The sequence below is a fragment of the Talpa europaea genome, assembly GCF_964194135.1.
Source record: "Talpa europaea genome assembly, chromosome: 3".
Classification (NCBI taxonomy): Eukaryota; Metazoa; Chordata; class Mammalia; order Eulipotyphla; family Talpidae; genus Talpa; species Talpa europaea.
The window spans coordinates 97,312,586-97,331,651 of NC_140069.1; the positions used below are offsets into that span (position 1 = coordinate 97,312,586).

The 19,066-nt window shown below is 39.8% G+C and overlaps 1 protein-coding gene across 1 annotated transcript in view; it reads right to left on the bottom strand.

The window, feature by feature from the left end:
* The window catches only part of IGF2BP3 (insulin like growth factor 2 mRNA binding protein 3), a gene marked incomplete at its 5' end in the record, with an annotated part of 118,419 nt that overhangs the window by 19,215 nt on the left and 80,138 nt on the right, over positions 1-19,066 (bottom strand). Inside the window, 4 exons of the mRNA XM_084230763.1 lie at positions 1,316-1,451; positions 3,722-3,844; positions 5,113-5,247; positions 10,345-10,626. Of these exons, the coding sequence (XP_084086889.1) occupies positions 1,316-1,451; positions 3,722-3,844; positions 5,113-5,247; positions 10,345-10,626 (676 nt within the window). The remainder of the gene's footprint in view (positions 1-1,315; positions 1,452-3,721; positions 3,845-5,112; positions 5,248-10,344; positions 10,627-19,066) is intronic.

Genomic DNA, 19,066 nt, shown 5'->3' on the forward strand with positions numbered 1-19,066 from the left:
TGCAATGGTAAAAAGGTCCCTTCATTATACAAGTAAAAGATGTGGTATAAGTAAGCATTTTATAAGTGACAGTATTTGTGACGTCTTGCCTAGTAAAATACCGCTTTATGACCAGTTTCAGAACAAAGCAGATGCTCCATGTGACTGAGTACAGTTTATGTTTCTTGGTATTTTAAAATCTGTGTGCTCCTCTGTACATCCCCATCCCCCATGCTAGGTTTCTCCAGGCAGGGACAACACTTCCCTTCCTCAACTGACACCGCTTAGACAAATAAGCACAGTGTACGCGGCTACACAGAACCAGCTATTAAGCAATCTTAACTCGTTGGATCAATTTTGGCTGTCATAGTTACTAAAGGCCTAAAACAAAGTCAAGCCCTTTGGAAACCAGGGCCCATCCTCATGTTCTACTGCAACTAAATAATTCTTTGGGGTGGCTACAAGCATCAGAAAGGGGATTTGGTTTTGCTGTAATTTTGTCAAGGTTAAAAGTATGGTAGAGATTAAAGTCAAGATTTGAGCATATCTGACAATCTTTTTTAAAGGCTTATAAGGCTGGATCTACTCCCAACTGACAATGAAACCACTGGTGTGAAAATGTGAAAGCAGGTGGCAGGCATGTGGGGGAAAATGATTAGCACTCAAGGTAATATAGTTTTTTACATTTCCTTCTTTTCGGTGTAATATTTCAGATGACAGGCCCTATTGGGGATTTTTTTTTTCATCCTTTACATCAAAATTCAAGATGAACTTTTGAAATGTTCCATTTCCAGCACCATTTTATCCATTAAGGAATGTCAGCAATTCATTCTAATGACCTTAATTGCACGATACAGACAGTTTTGTCATTTGAAATTCTTTATCTCCAAGGGTTGTATGGGTAATCAAGTTTTAAATTTGTATTCATAATAGTAGCTCAATATGCTCAGTATCCACTGTAATCCCATTTTAAAGACCAAGTAAATTGTCCAAGAGAATAGAGCTGCAGCTGTTAGATGGCTGTGCTGGGACCGAAACCCAGCACACATTCTACAGCCCACATTCCTACGACACTTATCTCCCTGAAATTGTTAACTTCTGTAGGTAGGTTTTAGTCCTACCTCATTGATAAGGAAGCTAACATTCAAAGATTAACTTGCTAAAAATCACAGCCAAAACCTAATGTCAAAGCCTCTGTCTTTGCTACGATCCCAGAGGATCACTGTGGTGCTGAAAATCAATTAAAACTAAACCACTAAGGAAATCAGTATTAACCCAACTAAACACATCTTTTAACTAGTCATCAAAATAAAAACATGTCCATCGAAAAACTAACATTCATAGAAGCAATATCATTTTCATAAGACTCCCTGATTTTCTTCATGATCTCTTCCTCAGCTTTGGCACATGTTTCAACATTGCCTTTGACCGTAATGGTGCGCTCCGGGTTGTACAGCGTCAGTTCCTGCAACCTGCAGATTGAATACAGGGAGAAAGAAAAAGAATGGGAGCTATAGGAGGGGGGCAGTTAATAATAGTTCAGTCACAGAGGGCCATTAAAAACCAACTGTGGAGACTGACAATATGTGCAAGTGGGTAGTCAGATGTGAGGATATGCATAATAACTACCATAGACATGAATCCAGGAACTGTAAAGTTGCAGGTAAGAAGAAAATACTTCCCCTGCCCACATTAATAAAAATTACAAGGTGTACATAGTTCAATTAAGTCCATGTTTTAGACATCGTTTACTTGACTGCTTCAGGTTGAACCTTCCTCACAATTTAACTGAAATGTAAATAACATGATTGGAGGGATACACAGTTTTACAGGTAACAAAGAGCCAGATGCACATAATATATTCCTAGTTGGCACTGACCAATCTAGGCATAATGGACATTCTTGTGCCATTGCATTGTATGGGTCACAAACAAAGGAATAAGCATGGAAATATTCCAAAAGGCAACCTAGAATTCATGTATCTAACCCAATGTTTGCTACTAAATATAGATCATATATCTAACCCAATTTTTGCCATCTAAATACTTTCAGTATTTAGATCAAAGCAGGCTAGAGAAAATACCAATCCATCTTGACTAAATTAAAAAATGATTCCTTGAAACCATTTAGACAACTAAAAAGTTAAAATGCAAGAGTAATATTCATAAAGTCCCCACTAGCCATGTTCTGCTGAAGCTTCAAAATTCACTCAGATGACATCTGAGACCACCTACATGGGAGCTAGTCAACAACCTTGAGGGGGAAAGCAATGGGAAATATTTACCATGGAAGATAAGACCCAGATCGAAAGTCTCTGGGACACTTGTAGAGCTCTCCTCCACATTCCTAGAGGTAACTCTCTCACCACTAGCAGGCTACCTTAAGCTCAGCTTGAGGCAGATAAATGGGATATATATTACTCCTTAACTATTTCAAACTTGCTAAAAACATAGACATCTACAAGATGAAGGCTATTTGTCTCGAATAGCCTAATATTCAATCTCAACCCACCCTCAACCCTGCCACGCGAGCATCATATATTAACGTTTGTAAAAACAGTTGCTTTTAAGATTTTTTAGTTCTAAAGTCCTTCCCTCTTCCTAAGCGTAAACTTTGAAATGGGATAGGATCACTTATTATATTTATCACTTTGATTTTTTTTCTTCTTTGCAACCAAACAAGATTTTCCTACTTCCTTACCACCAGCAGCCTTCTTGAAAGCCCCTGGCAATGCCTCAGTCTTTCCCCTACCCTCTTAGTGATTGATCTCTTCCAACTTCAACTTTTTTGAGTACCCTGATGAAAATTAAAGATAGCCACCCCAAGAAAAAAGAGGAGCCTTTCCATATAGTTTCAGAGCATTCATGGACCCTAGATGTGTAAGACAGCCTTCAAGGTGATTCCCCTCCCAATGATGTATGTCCCCTCCCACAATAAATGGAGCTAATCTGTGTGAACAATATTAGAACAATGGTAGAGGATAACTTCTGAGGCTAAGGTGTGAAAGTCAGTGCCAGTTCCATCTTGCTTTTTCTGGGATCAGTGACTCTGGAGGAAGAAAGCACCCATGGTTTGAGGACACCCAAGCAGCCCTGCGGAGAGGACCTGTGGTGAGAATTGAAGCCTCCACCAACCACCAGCATTGGTTGTCAGCAACATTAAGAAACCTTCAGCCAGAGCCACCTCATTAAGGTGTTCCTGAATTCCTGACCCACAGAAACTAGATAATCAATAGATAGTTACTATTATTGTAGCTGTCAAATGTTGGGATAATCTTTTATGCACAATGGGTAATAAATTGGGTTGTACATTTCAGCTTTGGGAATAAATATCAGAAAACCTGACCAAGAAATAATGAATGGAAAGTATTTAGTTTTTCTTGCCTCACTAATGGGAACAGATAATGCTTTCCATTTTCAATGTAGGTTAAGAACAGTCAGTAGCAGTAGACTGAAGAAGAAACTTAGGTATAGCAGGCCCTCTAATGACATCATTTCCCACAATGTCAGTCAAGATTTTCTTTTCCTTGTCAATGTTATAAAGAAACATGTGAGGACCTGCTTTTATTATACTTCATTTCACTTAAAGTCAGTTTCCAAGAAGTTACTGATGACATTGAAGACTTACTGTATGCTCAAACCACTGTAAAACAGGAGAAGTTATGCTTAATGTATTGTACCCTTCAGCTCAAAAACAGTGTTTGAACATTTTCTAATTCAAAAGAAAGCAAGGCAGTACTTACGGAGATATTGTGATTTTAGTGTCTGTGTCCTGCTCAATTTTTTTAAGGTTTCTTCCTTCCTTACCAATAAGACGACCAACAAAGTTATTATGGGCTAAAATCTTCAAGGGAATCTCTTCTGTGCTGTAAATTAAAAATGATCATGAAATCAGGGTAACAAAACCTACTCTTGGTGAAAAGTCAATTTTAAGTAAACATTTACTCCCTTCCTACAATGCAGGAAGCTTTACACTAGGTAGAGTTTTAAAACTTGCTGACCATTAGCCTACACTCTAGCAACACATGAATAGAGAGGGCAAAAAAATATTAACAAGTATTTGGATTCAAGTTAATTTTTAAAACAACTTTCTTTCATTTACTTCAGGGAATATCTTTCCATGATGAATTCTATTAACTCTTTGAAAATACCTCTTTACTCAAATGTGTATTGCTAAACTCACCAACTCCAGGACACAATGTACAGATGCCAAATTGTATGATTTTATTACAAATTTTAAAATACATACTTGTAGACACATGCACAGTTTTAAAAGGAAATGAAAACAGAAGAAACTCGACAGTGTTATGATTTGGGAGAAGACCTTGTAAGAGCAGGAAGGGGGTTTCACTCTTCATTTTGTACCTTTCTGATTTTCTAAGTCACATACATATTGCTTAAAAAATATTAGTGGGTTATCTAGATGGTAGGGGTTTTATTTTTCTCTGTACTGAAAAAGAATTAAAATTATAATACAGCACAATGTAAGACCTTATAACTAAAATATACTCAATGTATTTTCAAGGAATCTACAAATTAAGTGTTGGTGGTTATATCCTGAAACTCGCTCACTCCAGTCACTTAATCTGAAGTCTTTTTTTACACACTCACTGTGCTACATGCTCAAGGCAGAGCAGAGCCCAAGCTCCACACACAGTTCCTGTGGGACAAAAATTTAGCCTTCCAAGTGGGAATACCCAAATCACGCTCCCATTTCATAGCACAGGATTAGGGTTCTCTTCACCTCCATGCTCCCTGTTGCTGCAGGGTGGGGCTGAGCAGATGCTAAGAACAGTGGTCCAATTAGTTCTGAGTCAAAGAGTGAGAACTGGGGGACTGTGCCTTGGGTAAATCCCGGGGCACTTCCGGGACATTGGGTGGGCTTCCTATGCCCCCCTTTTGCTGCCTTCTACAGATGGAATATCCCATGAACACCACTCACCCCATATCCCAAAAATGAATGAAATATTTAAAAGACTTAAGCTTTACAACCAAATGAATAATGCCCACCACTATAGCTCTCCAGGACAGCTCTTCCCTTTGTTTGTGGTAATTCCCAAGAATTGTGTCATAGAAAGTCAAAATTACAGAGCATGGCCATCAACATCTTCACAGGTTAATTCCTTTTACTCACAATTTTATATCTTGAGCTTCCTTATGCATAATCTCCAGAATAGATTTACAAGCCGCAGAGGTGCCTTCAGGGGTAGAAAGGATAGTAATGGATTTCTCAGCAGCACCTGCATTCTCTTTACGGTGGACATCAATTCTTATGGTGGACACAGGGAGAGAGGAAATGAGAGCTGTAAGTATCTATTTGGAATAGATTCTGTGATTATCCACTTTGAAGTGAGAGGACTTCTGGGCAGAGCAGGTGACTCACTTCCCTCAAGAGCACAGTGTTGAGCAACTGTCAAATGCATGCCCTAGCGACAAACTTTTATTCCGGGAGCTTACTTCTTCTTCCAGTCAAGGAGGGCCATCTTTTCATTGTGCCCAAGCTTTCTGTGCTTGAGGCTTCCTTTCAGATGCTACAGAACGAGCATCTCATGTCAAAAGCGCCTGAGTTCATACGAAGACTTCTTTAAAACACATGGGAACGGGAATGCATGCCAAGACAACTGGAGCTGGAACCACCAAACCAAGTTAAATTCTACATTCTCCACAGTATCCTCACATTATTCATCACACAAGATTTCCCTTGTCTGTTGCCTTTTTCGAGGCTCTGCTCTACATTTTGCTTCCTCAACAGAGGAAGTTCCCAACAAACAGGGACAGGAGCGGAACCAAGGAGATAGCAGTTACTTAAAAGCAAATGGCCAATAAACACATACGCACTGATTAAAACAAGATGTATTTACTTCCAGACCTGCAAATATGTTGACTGGTAAGTACTGGCAAGAAAATGGGTAACAGGACACACCTAGGCTTTTGGTGGGAGTATAGAACAAACTGGCAGGACCTGTTGAAGCTAAAATGCTTACCTCCTCTTTTTGACTCAAGAATTCTACTTCTTGTACAATCTCCTACATGACGACTCACTAGTAGGTGAAGATGGTATTTCTCACCCTTGGCACTACTGACATTTTGGACCAGATTAATTCTTTGTTGAGGAGGCTGTCCACATCGTAGGGTGTTTAGCAGTATCCCTAGACTATACTAGATACCAGCAGCACCTCCCTCTCCAGTCGTGACAAACAAAAATGTCTCCTGGTATTGCCAGATGTACACTGTGGTGGGGGAGGGCGTATCACCACTGGCTGAAAACACTGGCCTGAGGGTGTTTGTGGAAGCACTATCTGTAGCAGTAGAAAATGGGAATTATCGTTAAATGTGCACCTGGAAGAGGTAATAGCAGTATATACATAGCATACAGATGTTTTTAAAAAGTGGTAAAATTATGGATATAAACAGAAGAGGTGCTTGATCTTATGTGAAAATACATATTATGATAGGCCTTCTCTTTCAAAACTATGGCTGTTTTTGAAAACAAGTGCTATGAAGATACTCGGTTGTCGTAAAACAAAAAACACATCATGACTTTTCCAATGACCCAATGCACCCCCAACTTAATACCATCCTTTATTTACATACTTGTACACTTTTAATTAAATGCAGAATAACTGCTGTTGTTTAGAAGGTACAGGTGAGAAAATCAACTATCAAAAGAAGTGTGTGTTAGGGAAAAACAAGTACTTGTTAGTCCCTCTGGCCAAACACTAGAAGATAGTTATATAACTCGCAGCTATGAGACGGACCACTTCAAGCTATTAAAACCAAGGTTTTGATTTCATTTTCTTAAATATTTGGTTCAAAACTGCAGAGATGGGGCTTCCCCAAAAATAAGGCCAATTATTAAATTGTCAGAAGGAGAAAGAATGATTTCACTCATATGTGGAATGTAAAGAAACAAAACAAAGGCAACAGCCATAGCTAAACCAAAACAAACTCTAGAACCGTGGCCAGGAGGTGATGGGAGGCGGGAGGCCCACGTAACTGGTGGAGGTTACGGGATGGGCGGCGATGAGCATGGCAGGGACGCATACATTCAAGATGTGTGAACCTGTACCCCTAAGTCATACGCAGTGTTGTAAACCAATGTTACCTTTTGTAAATCAAAGTTATTTCAATAAAATAAAAATAAGGGCATTATGAAATAATTTACTATTCAAGAATTTAATCAGGCCACTCTAAAAACAACTAGGTGAAGCACAGGGGAATTTTAGAGTGGTGAAATTATTCTATTTGATACAGTAATGAAGAATATATGACATTATGCATTTATCAAAATCCATGGACCTGTACAATAGAGTGATCCCTAATGCAAACTAGACTTTAAAACACTGTGTCCAGATTTATTACTTGTAACACTGTACAACATTAACACAAGTTGTTAACAATAAAGGAAACTAAGTTTAGGAGAGGGAATAAATGAGAACTCTACAGTAAGTCCAATATTCTGTGAACATGAAAGGTTCTAAAAATTTGATTCTAGTGATTTCTTAAATTACTTAGTTATAAATTTAGGGGGGATACAGGATTTGCATGGTGAAAGCTAGCTAATGTTGATAGATTGATAAATAAATGCAGTACATGTGTTTATGGATTAGAAGTATCAATGTAGTAGAGCTTTTATTCTTCTCCAAATGGACTCATATCAAAATCCCAGATAGATGAGTTCTAGCTACAAACATGTTTATGCTGAAAAACATGGAAAAGCAATAAAATCGCTATTTTTTGAAAGAGAAGTATAAAGTGGAAGGAATCAATTCACCCAATTTTAAGAGAGACAGCAATTAAGGCCACGTCCATGTCTTGAATTTGTTTGGAAGAGAGTGAGACACAAAGATAAATGAAACAGAATAGTCAAAGACAAACCCATGAGTATATCCAGTGATTTTTACAAATATGAAAAAAAATAGGACAATAAAGAAATGAGACAATAAGGGCTATCTAGAAATAACTAACATGTCTGAGACAGCAAGTCCCATCTCATGAACCACCTTTCCATCTCAGTGTAAGAATTGCTTATCTTCTAGTAGATAACGTGTTGAATTCCCTACATCTGATTTACCTTGTTAAGGATTACTAAATTCTCATCCTCTGAGAGAAGGGAGTGCTGTTTTACAGATTAGGTAGCCCTCTGAGGCCGTTCCAGAAACTGAGGATCTGATAATGACTAGTTTCAATAGCAAGAGTTAATTAAAATCCACTGGCAGAGCTTTACAAATGAATCATCGGATATAACAAAAACTACTTCCCTTCCCTCTCCATCCTCTATCCTCCATCTTCCTGCCTTAAATAAAACAAACAATTCCATTTAAATCACAGACGTTCTTTCTTCTGACAAGGAAATAAGTAGTGTTAAAAGAAACAGCTGTAATCTGCCATGTAAAAAGGAGGGGAAAACATTTAATAATTAGTTTCTGCAGGTAATAAGTGATCAAGGGAAGAAAGACTTTAAATTTTGATTAAAACCAGGTAAATTTAAAATTAAAATGATCTGGACTATGTTTCAACTCTTTCCTCCACCCCTTTATCATGAGGTTAAGGCCACTGATTTTGTGCAAAGGTAACCGGCACCTAATAACTGCTTCAAAGCAGGGAAGGCAGGTCAGCCTCACACCCCAGGCAAAGTGGGCACTCAGCCACCCCTGAAAACAATTCCTTTGTTTCCATGTAAGTAAGAAATGAGTCAGTTCAATTCAGGTCTGATGCCTATAGTGAATATGGATATCCTCATAAACAAGGTATACCTTGGGATTATGCTCAGTGAAATAAGCCAGAAGGAAAAAGAAAAATATCGACGGTTTCACTTACAGGAGGAATATAGGGGAACTGAATAAGAGATCAGTTATAATAAAAATAAAAAACACAACAAAAATAGACAACTATAAATCAGACACATTCTGCAGGGGAGGAAGGAGAAGATTAAAACGAGGACAGGAAGAGCACAAGGGACTATGGAGATGGAGCACGGGTGAATTGGTGGTGGAAATTCTATAGGGACTACACCTGAGTAAAGAAAGCAAACATTGTAGAAAAAATGAACAATGATGTAAAGTATATATAAATAATTTTAAAAAGGAAAAAATATTAAAAAAACAAACAAACAAGGTATACCTTGCACTATAGTTCCAGTTTCCAGAAAGATGCTGTTTAATTCTTTGAGCCACATAAAATCATCTTAAACTCAAAACGCAAAATAATTCCAAGACCATTTCTCCCACCCTTTTATAAGAAACGACACAAAAGAAGTTTGTACACAGCCTCTTCTCCCTAGTGCACTTACAGTTCTTCAGGAAACATGGCAGCAGTAGTTCCAGAGATGTGCCTGGTAGCCCCTCACAGAACGAGGGGAGGGTAAATTCATTACCAAACTTCTTTAAGTCAAAATATCCACATACAGCATTAACAGGATGATTAATGAACCCAAACTACTCATATAATGGCCCTGGAGCATATACAGTGACAATGCATCTTAGATATGTTTAAAGGCATTAATATAATTTACATAGTCATTTCACTCATTTGACAAATCTACAAGCCTTTTACATATCAGGCAAATGGTAACTACTTTCTGCTCCTGAAAAGTTAGCTCCTTAAAATCTGCATATTAGGAGCCTCCCCGGTGACGCAGCGGGTTGACCGCAGTGCTGTGAAGCTGTTGGCAGCCTGTGCAGCGCAGGTTCAATTCCCGGCCGGCCAGGGAGATTCCCACATGGCACGGCAGACCTCTCCTGTCTCACCCGCTGCTCCCCTCAGCAGTGCTTTTGCTCCATCTGCCTGTTCTGCTCCCTACTTTTTCTCTGGTGAATAGTCTCACCCTACAGTACCTCTGGCCTATACCCCAGCTCTTGTATAAATAAAATCTTTTTTTAAAAATCTGCAAATTAAAACTATCAAACAGCATCCCAAAGAAAAGGTCATTTGTAACTATGTGGCTTAACATGGACTAAATTGGGACCATAAACTATCAGGACTGAAAAACTACCTCTCTATTGGACCCAGACAATTATTTCCAAAAACACTGAAGGCAGGTATCACCGAAGGTGGGGGAAGTCGAGAACAACCTAGAAGCTGCCCTTTTGTTCACCAGAGCCTCCGTCATCAGAAGTGGATTAGGTATCACCTGTTTTCTATTCACGTGTGAAAATTTGAGGTTCCCTTTGAAATTAAAGTTTAACCCCAGATTTATATAAAATGAACACTAAGATATCAAATCACAAGGTTCTTCCGGATTCCCAAGTACTGTACAAGAAAGGATCATAACCATGTTCAGAAGGACACCAAGTACCAGAACAACACACTCTTACTAAGATTCAAGGGGGAAGACAGTAACCAGCTTGACCTCAGGAATACTCACTTAGACTGGGTTTGTTTGGTGATATTCCGAATGGTGGCACCTTCTTTTCCTATAATGGCTCCAACAAATTGGGTGGGCACCAGCAGGCGCAGAGGCAAGTCACAGGGCTTCTGCTTGGATACGGATCCCGGAGACCCCTGCCTCGATGAGCCTCTCTGCCCAAACCCACGGCGACCCCGGGGCTGCTGCAAGGGGGTCGGCTGGGCAGACGCCTCATCAGGGATGTAGGCCACTTTCAATGTGAAGCTCTCCAGTTGGAATCCATTCAGTTTGTCTAATGCTCTGTAAGTGGACAGGGAACAGGGTGTGGGAAGAACTGTATAATAAATCTTCAGCCAAACAATATCCATCTCCTTTTCCACTCGGGATTATGTTGGCTCTAAATTTTCTGAATAAAGTCTCTGAACACAAAGCAAACCCAGAACATACAACAAACCCCTCCTTCCCTAAATTTGCCTTTCAAGCACACACTCAAAGAAAAAAAAAAAACATCAAATTTCCAAAGGACACATTTGTCATCTACCAATGAAAAATAAAAAGGAAAAATTTTTGCTAAACTTTTGCTTAAGCTATAATCCACGAGGTTGGGACAGCTTAGGAGTAACCCAAACAGCATGAGAAGTTTTCATCCTGGCTAGTCTTTCCAAATAAGGACAGGAGAAAAAAAAAAAATTAGAAATATATACCACCCTCACACATACACACATACACATACACACACCACACTCATTGCACCCTCTTAAAAATACAAGTAATTAAAACATTTTAAGAATCAAAGGATAAAAATCTTTAAGCCACTTATGGAGATTGGTAGAATTTAGTACTCAGGATGATCAATTACTCAATAAATTCTCAGCACCTATTATGATCTAGTTCCTGAGAAAACAGCAGCCCCTGACCTGGTAGAGTTGATGACCTGAGCTGGAGCACAGAGGCAGGGCAGTAGTATACAAACAAAAAAATGAAGCCATTTCCTACCTTATCCATTTACTTTGAGAAGAGCTTTACTTTTTTTTCATTTTTGAACCTTATTATGGAAAAGTACTCAAATCTTAAGCAAACATCTCAAACTTTTCACACAGTAACATGAATACCCAGATCTAGAATTAGAATACAGCAGTATCCCAGAAGTCCCGCCAGTACCTCCTTCCAGTAAATGCCCCTCCCCTAGACTTCCAACACCAAAGATTAATTTTGCCTGCTTGCAAATCCTACATAAATAAGTACACAAGGGCACTTGTTTTGTACTTTCTCACTGTTTACTTATTACATATGTAAGATTCCTCCAAACCACTGTGGTCTACCTTACTTACCTATTTTAAAAGGGAGAAGTGAATAAAAAATTAATAAAGAAGATTATGACCAAGATGTCAAAAGTACACATAAACTTTAATAGCACATGTGTCCCAATACACCACAAAATGAAAAATAAAGGTCCCTCACTTCCCCTGGGGTTACAGGGTTTCTCAGATACTTTGCTCAGATTCTGTTCCAAACAGGCCCTGAGTTCAGCTCAGGCAGGGAAACAAAAAAAATCTCTCCCTAGCTGCTCAGAGTAGTCATTTTTGGTTCACATTCTACTTTCCTTATTTGACGATATTTCAATTTTCCACTTAGATGGGAAAGGGTGGGGGGGGTGGAGGGGAAGAAAGATGGTCCTAGCATCAAAGAGCACAGAAGGGCATGGGCTTGGAAGGCAGGCCAAGGCAACCAGCCAAGATAGGCTGACAACCTGAGAAAGCAGAATTCTGCTATCTTTGCTCATTTCAGTCCCACTACATTGCTGTCCCACATTCCTAGGACATGAATGAACTCAGAAAAGATCTCAGCGATACAGAAATACGAAAGTAACAAGAAATTTCTGTTACTACCATCAACTCTAAGACCCTTCTTAGAATCACTGTTAACCTCTGCAAATAAACCAGTCCTTTCCATGTTTGCACATGTGTACATGTTTAGTGCCATATTTAAAAACAAAACTGGGATGATATACACAGCTTGTAGCGTGCTTTTTCCCCAAACACACTGTATCTTAGAGTATCTCCATGTGATTTCTATGTCAGAGGGCATTTTTCTCTTAAGTCTCGCAGCATGGTACATAGCACGACTTATTTTACCAGTGTCCTGATAATTTAACATACTGCTCCTTGGTTCCTCCCTCTTCCATTTTTCTTAAGGGAAATGTAGATTAAGACCCGGGCCTCCCCTGGTGGCGCAGCAGTTGAACGCTGGGCTACGAGGCTGCCCGCAGCCTCTGCAGCGCCGGTTCATTCCCCGGCCACCAGCGAGGGTCCCCCCCCCCAAAAAAAATACACCAAAAAACCCCTAAAATATTTGGTATTTCTAAAGGAAAATAAAGCTGAAATTTATTAATACTGATGATGTTTATTCATTATAGAAGTTTTGAATTGCAAACTTTTCAGTGAGTGAAATATTCATTAAAAACAACTTTCAATTTTCTTTCAAAGGCCAGGATAAAGAGATCATTGAACGGTCTTTAAAAAAAGAAAGCTGAAGCCAATGAAGAAATCAACTAGACCTACAGGCATTAAAGTCAATACATTTCACCACACTCTCCTTTCTCACTATTAAACTGATTATTGCCAGGTTCAGAAGAGAGTAAGTAAATTTTGACTGTGGAACTGTTAGTAATGTTACACAAAAAGGGTAAACAACTTGTTTCTTGATTGAGAGAGACATACAGGCAGACACAACAGACATCCTTCTCTATGGGGATAAACAGATAAACATGTAAGTCTTTAATGCTTCTATGTATTCTGACGCTATCTAAATAAAATCACATGTGTCCCAAGAAACCACGCATTCCACTTGGCATTGGCATAAACTATAACTTGCAAACTTCATTGTGCTGTTTTGAAAAGACTTTTTTTTTTTTAAGATTTATTTATTTATACAAGCACTGGGTACAGTCAGAGCGTGGGAGGGTGAGAGAGTTCACCAGAGCCAGAGCGGGGAGCAGAACAGGCAGACTGATGAAGTACACTGCTGAGGGGAGCAGCAGGCAGCAGGAGAGGTCTGCGCGCCATGTGGGACCCTTGCTGGCGGGCAGGGATTGAACCGACGCTGCAGAGGCTGCGGGCAACTTCACAGCCTAGCGATCAACCGCTGCGCCACCAGGGAGGCCCAAAAAGACATTTCTTTGAGGGGATAAGATTGTCTCATTCAGGAGGTCAAATAGCCTTGTGCTCCTGTACCCAGTGCAGAGTCTAGACCCCCAAAGCTCCAAACTCAGGTTGTTTGTCAAAGAGAAGACAGAACATACTGTGTCCCAGGCTCTAACTGCCAACTAAGCAGTTAGAGATCCTGACCCCTCAAGCCACAGTGCTCCATAATTGGACACAGTTGAAAATGTACAGCACTGCAAGTCATGGCTCTCTCATAACGAAAGATTCTACATTTCTGAATTCTCAGTCAACCACTGAAACTTTTCTAGGCATAAAGCTTAATATTCAGCTGTGTCATTTGGTGGTTTGCTGAATTCATGGGAAAAACATATTTTCATTAAACTACTGTATATGCGGGCCTCCCCAGTGGCGCAGCGGTTGAGCGCTGGGTTGCGAAGCTGCCCGTGGCCTCTGCGGCGCCGGTTCGATCCCCGGCTGCTCCCCGGCCGCCAGAGGAGGGTCCCACATGGTGCGCAGACCTCTCCTGCCGCCCACTGCTCCCCTCAGCAGTGTACTTCGGTCCTTCTGCCTGCTCTGCTCCCTGCTCTGGTGAATTCTCTCACCCTCCCACGCTTCTGACTGTACCCAGTGCTTGTATAAACAAAACAAACAAACAAACAAACAAATAAATAAATAAAATGCCTCTATTAAAAAAAAAATCCTTTAAAAAAAAAAAACTACTGTATATGCAAGCTGTATTATGAGCAATTGTAACTATTCAAAACATGAATCCAATCAACACAACTCAAAAATGTTTATCCAACATTTGTATAACTCAGAGAGTCCTGTTTCCCAGCATTACTTGATGGCTCTGATACCATTTTTAAGAACCATTAGGAAGATGCTGAGTCGTTTTACTAATTGGTAGCACTTAATTGTATTCTTAAGAAATTTATTGGGTACTTCACAGTTTCAGCTGAAAGGATGCTGAGAGAGTAGTTAAACTTAAGCGGTATAACTCCATGACAAGGTAGGGGCAAAGAAGAAATGAGACAAAGAAATCAAACTGACCCAAGGTTACACACAGATGTGAGGGCTAAAAAAGAAGATGGCCTAGAGACCAGAATTCAAGTCCAATTTGAGCAGTAAGTAGGCATGCAACCGTTGAGAGGTCATTTCCTTGCCAGGCATTAACATACCTACAAAACTGAATATTTACAATTCTTTTCAACTCTAAAATTGCATGACTAAGCTCCTTTTTCTTATTCTCAGCCCTAACTGCTGTATGTATCACATGGGTTCTAACAAAATGAGGTTTACACATTACCGAGATATTGGACAAGTCTGTTTTCTCCTTGTACCAAGAATAAGAGGTTGAGAATACAATTTAGTAGTTATTACTGAATGTCTGATAATATCACTTGCAGGGATCCATCTTAACTTAATAATCATGTACAAAGTCCAAATATTTACCTACAAAGAACTTCATTATGTCTAACCTGATTCTAAAATAAAATACTGGAAACAGTCTATATGGATGTGAGGTAGGTATGGATATATATAGACTGTGATAGGAACAAAATACTGCAGAGAGATTACAAACTGTACAAATATAGTTAATGGAAAGATAAACCACAAAACTCCACAGGATGAACTTTGTAACTTAAAGAGTTATGGCACACAGAGGGAACAGGTCATTAAAAGGGAGAGTACTTGGTGTAGTGCCCCACTTGGCCTCCAGGTCTTTCACAGCTTCCAGCTGCACTGTGCTGTGACCAGCATTTGGTCTGTAGGAGAACACCAAGCAAGATTTTGTCATTTTCAGTGGAAAACAAAGGTGGTTACTAACTGTAGGACCATGTACTTTGGTTCTGGATCTGCTGGCCCTTTATCGTGAGGCACCAACTACTTAAGAAATAAGATGTTTTCGGGCCTCCCCGGTGGCGTAGCGGTCAAGTGCTGGGCTGCAAAGCTGCCCGCAGCCTCTGCAGTGCCGATTCCATCCCTGGCCACCGGCGAAGGTCCCACATGGCGCGCAGACCTCTCCTGCCGCGCCCACTGCTCCCCTCAGCAGCGTACTTCGTTGGTCTGCCTGTTCTGTTCCCCGCCTGGTGAATTCTCTCACCCTCCCGCACTTCTGACTGTACCTAGTGCTTGTATAAATAAATAAATCTTAAAAAAAGAAAAAAAAGAAATAAGATGTTTTCATATCCATGAAACATACATGAAGAGGAGTATTTTAAGAAGTGAAATCTCTGATAAATTCAAAACTCAGCATACTAGACATGCTTGTAAATAAGTTTTGGCATGAAACTTTAATGCCTCTTCTCTGAAATATGAAAAAACAAATAAATAATTAAAAAGTGATGATGCATGGAACAAAGTCAGTAAGACTCCATGGCATGTTTAACAGTGGCTAACTCTGAATGGCAAGGAATTCCTTTGTCTCACTGCTTTATCTGTTATTTCCTTCTCCATAATCTTCTATTTACATAAGGGTGAATTTCCTATGCTGTTTCAAACACCCCCAACTATGACTTTGTTGGGTCTTCTAACTGCTAGAAAAGGATCTGCACTGATAGCTTCAAAATATAAATATTCCTATACCTTAACAAACATCAGAAATAATATTAAAGAAAGCAAAGCATAAGAACTAAGTGCCCCATACTCTAAAATGTCATTTTTTTGGTCAGATATTATAAATCTGAATAACATCTGACTTGGTCCCTGGAAGACTGAAGGAACTAGGCATTCCAAAGACCCAAACATGTCTTACTCTAAGGAACAAGAAATACTAACATAATTCTGTTTTAATGATTTTCATTATTTTTATTAATTGTATAATTATTTTAATAAATTAGTGATTTAAGGTTTAAAAAGCATATGTATTTCCTAGTAATGTGTGTACCTTTTGATGTTTCTTAGCCACAAGGTGGCAGGAATTTCCATGTTATATTCTGTCTTAGAGATACAGCTTCATAGAGAAGTCATTATCCCCTTAGAAGTGGTGTTAACAGATTTTAGTTACAAAAAGAAGCAATCAGGCCTCCCTGGTGGCACAGTGGGTTGAGCGCAGCGCTGTGAAGCTGTCCACAGCCTTTGCAACATGGGTTCTATTCCCCGCCAGCCAGGGAGATACCCACATGGCACAGCAGACCTCTCCTGTCTCACCCACTGCTCCCCTCGGCAATGTTTTCAGTCGTCTGCCTGTTCTGCTCCCCACTCTGTTTCTGGTGAATTCTCTCACCCTCCTATGCCTCTGGACTGTACCCCAGTTCTTGTATAAATAAATCTCTAAAAAAAAAAAAAAGAAGCAATCAAAAAAGCTTTAAACTAGATCCCTAACTCCTGAATATCAGTGGTCAGTCATCTGAACTGAAGCACATGCAAAATACAGTATTATCAATTAAAAAATGTTGGGAAAATGCTTAAGTGCTGCTAACTTTGGAGATCTTACTACCTTTTTTTTTTTTCTTTTTTAAAGATTTATTTATTTATGCATTCAAGAACTGGGGTACAGGCCAGAGTTACAGGGGGTGAGAGAATTCACCAAAGACAGTGAGGAGTAGAACAGACGGATCTACTGAAATACACTGCTGAGGGGAGCAGCAGGCGAGACAGGAGAGGTCTGCTGTGCCATGTGGGTTGCTCCCTGGCTGGCCGGGGATCAAACTCATGCTGCAGAGGCTGCGGATTGCTTCATAGTGTGGTGCTTAACTCCTTGCGCTAGGGGAGGCCCCCTTACTACATTTTAGGTATTGAGAAGTATTTTGAAAACATTATCTTAGTTTCTCAACAGACTCATAAGCTAAGGGCTGTATTATTCCCCATTTTACAGATGGAAAAGTAGTTCCATCTGTAGACAGATTAACTTGACAAATGTCACATCTAGAAAAGTGTAATTACTCTAGAATGTATCCTCTTAGCCTTTATGTTTTATTCACACCTTCACAAGCACAACCCAGTTAACACAGACTCCTAAACAACTGATGCTGAAGAAAGAAATAAACTAAAGTATCATCCCTCATCAACTACTTCAAGATGTACACTTTGGATGGCTTGCCAAGGAAAGGGTATGGAGAAATCAGGTTACTTTAGCAGCTGCCAGTCATGCTGGAGACCACAGAGCAGGCTTGCAGGACTCAGTGGAGCAAGTCCTGGAGAAGGCACCAGCCTTCCCCCAATTCAAGCTAGCCCAGAGCCAGTGGGTAGAATAACCAGTTTACTATCAACTGGGTGACTTTGTGCCAAATCATTTGATAAGACCATTTCCTAAATATGTGTATATATGCACAAATATATTTGTTTCTTGTCAATTCTTATTTTGTATTGGCAAAAATAAACTCAGAGATATTAAGGTTACAGAGTGCTGCCTGATGGCAGGGTCCACACGTTTCCCACTACTTTCTAATGCCTCTCAGAGTTAATTGTTACAGAGTGAGATTGTACTCCATGTTAAAAAAAAAAAACCTTACTAGAAAACTTTAATTTTCCTAACATTACACCATGAAACTCATTTTGTACTCTAAGTTTATTAAATTTTCTTTGAATAATCTATCATTTCCTAATTTACTTTGCTCTCTAGTTTTTGGGTGGCGAGGGGAGAAACTTCAGTATTCCTTTAATTCAACTTGATTTGGGCATGAAATAAAATCAGGTGGTTACATCTCCAAAAGCTCTTTCATCATCAATGAAGGGAGAATGGGGACTTTATCTTTATTCATTGGATACTTTTGGTCAATAGTTGGGACTCAATAAATGTTAACTGACTCATTATAAGGGTCATGATGACTATTTTCCTAAATAATATGTCCTATTGATTTGTTTAAATTATCTAATTAGATAAATCACACCTTCCTAAAATGCTTTTATTCCCTCCTGAGGATTAACAGGAGACTGCCAAGGTGTAACAATCACTGAAAAGTGCTTTTAGAAATAAAAATTCAGCTTGTGGGCCTCCCTGGTGGCGCAAGGGGTTAAGACACAAACTATGAAGCTGTCCGCTGCCACTGCAGCAGGAGTTCGATCACCAGCCAGGGAGATACCCACAGGGCACAGCAGACCTCTCCTGACTTACCTGCTGCTCCCCTCAGCAGTGTATTTCAGTCAGTCTGCCTGTTCTGTTCCCCACTCTGTCTCTGGTGAATCCTCTCACCGCCACCCCCCACACCTGTAGCCTATACCCCAGTTCTTGTATGCATAAATAAATAAATAAATCTTTAAAATAAAAAAGTTCAGCTTGCTGTCATGTTAAAAGATACTTCCAGCAGTATTATGCCTTGAATAGGCCATCCACCCTTCTTGTGCTTGTACTCTTGGTGCATTCTTTGGATTTTTTTTTTTTAAAGATTTATTTATTTATGCACACAAGAGCTGAGGTATAGGCCAAAGATGTGGGGGGTGAGATGATCCAATGGAGAGAATGGGGAACAGAACAGGCAGACAGACTAAAACACACTGCTGAGGGGAGCAGCGGGCGAGACAGGAGAGGTCTGCTTCGCCATGTGGGTTTCTCTCTGTCCAGCTGGGGGATAGAACTCATGCTGCAGAGGCTGCAGATTGCTTTATAATGCGGTGCTTAACCCCTTGTGCCACCA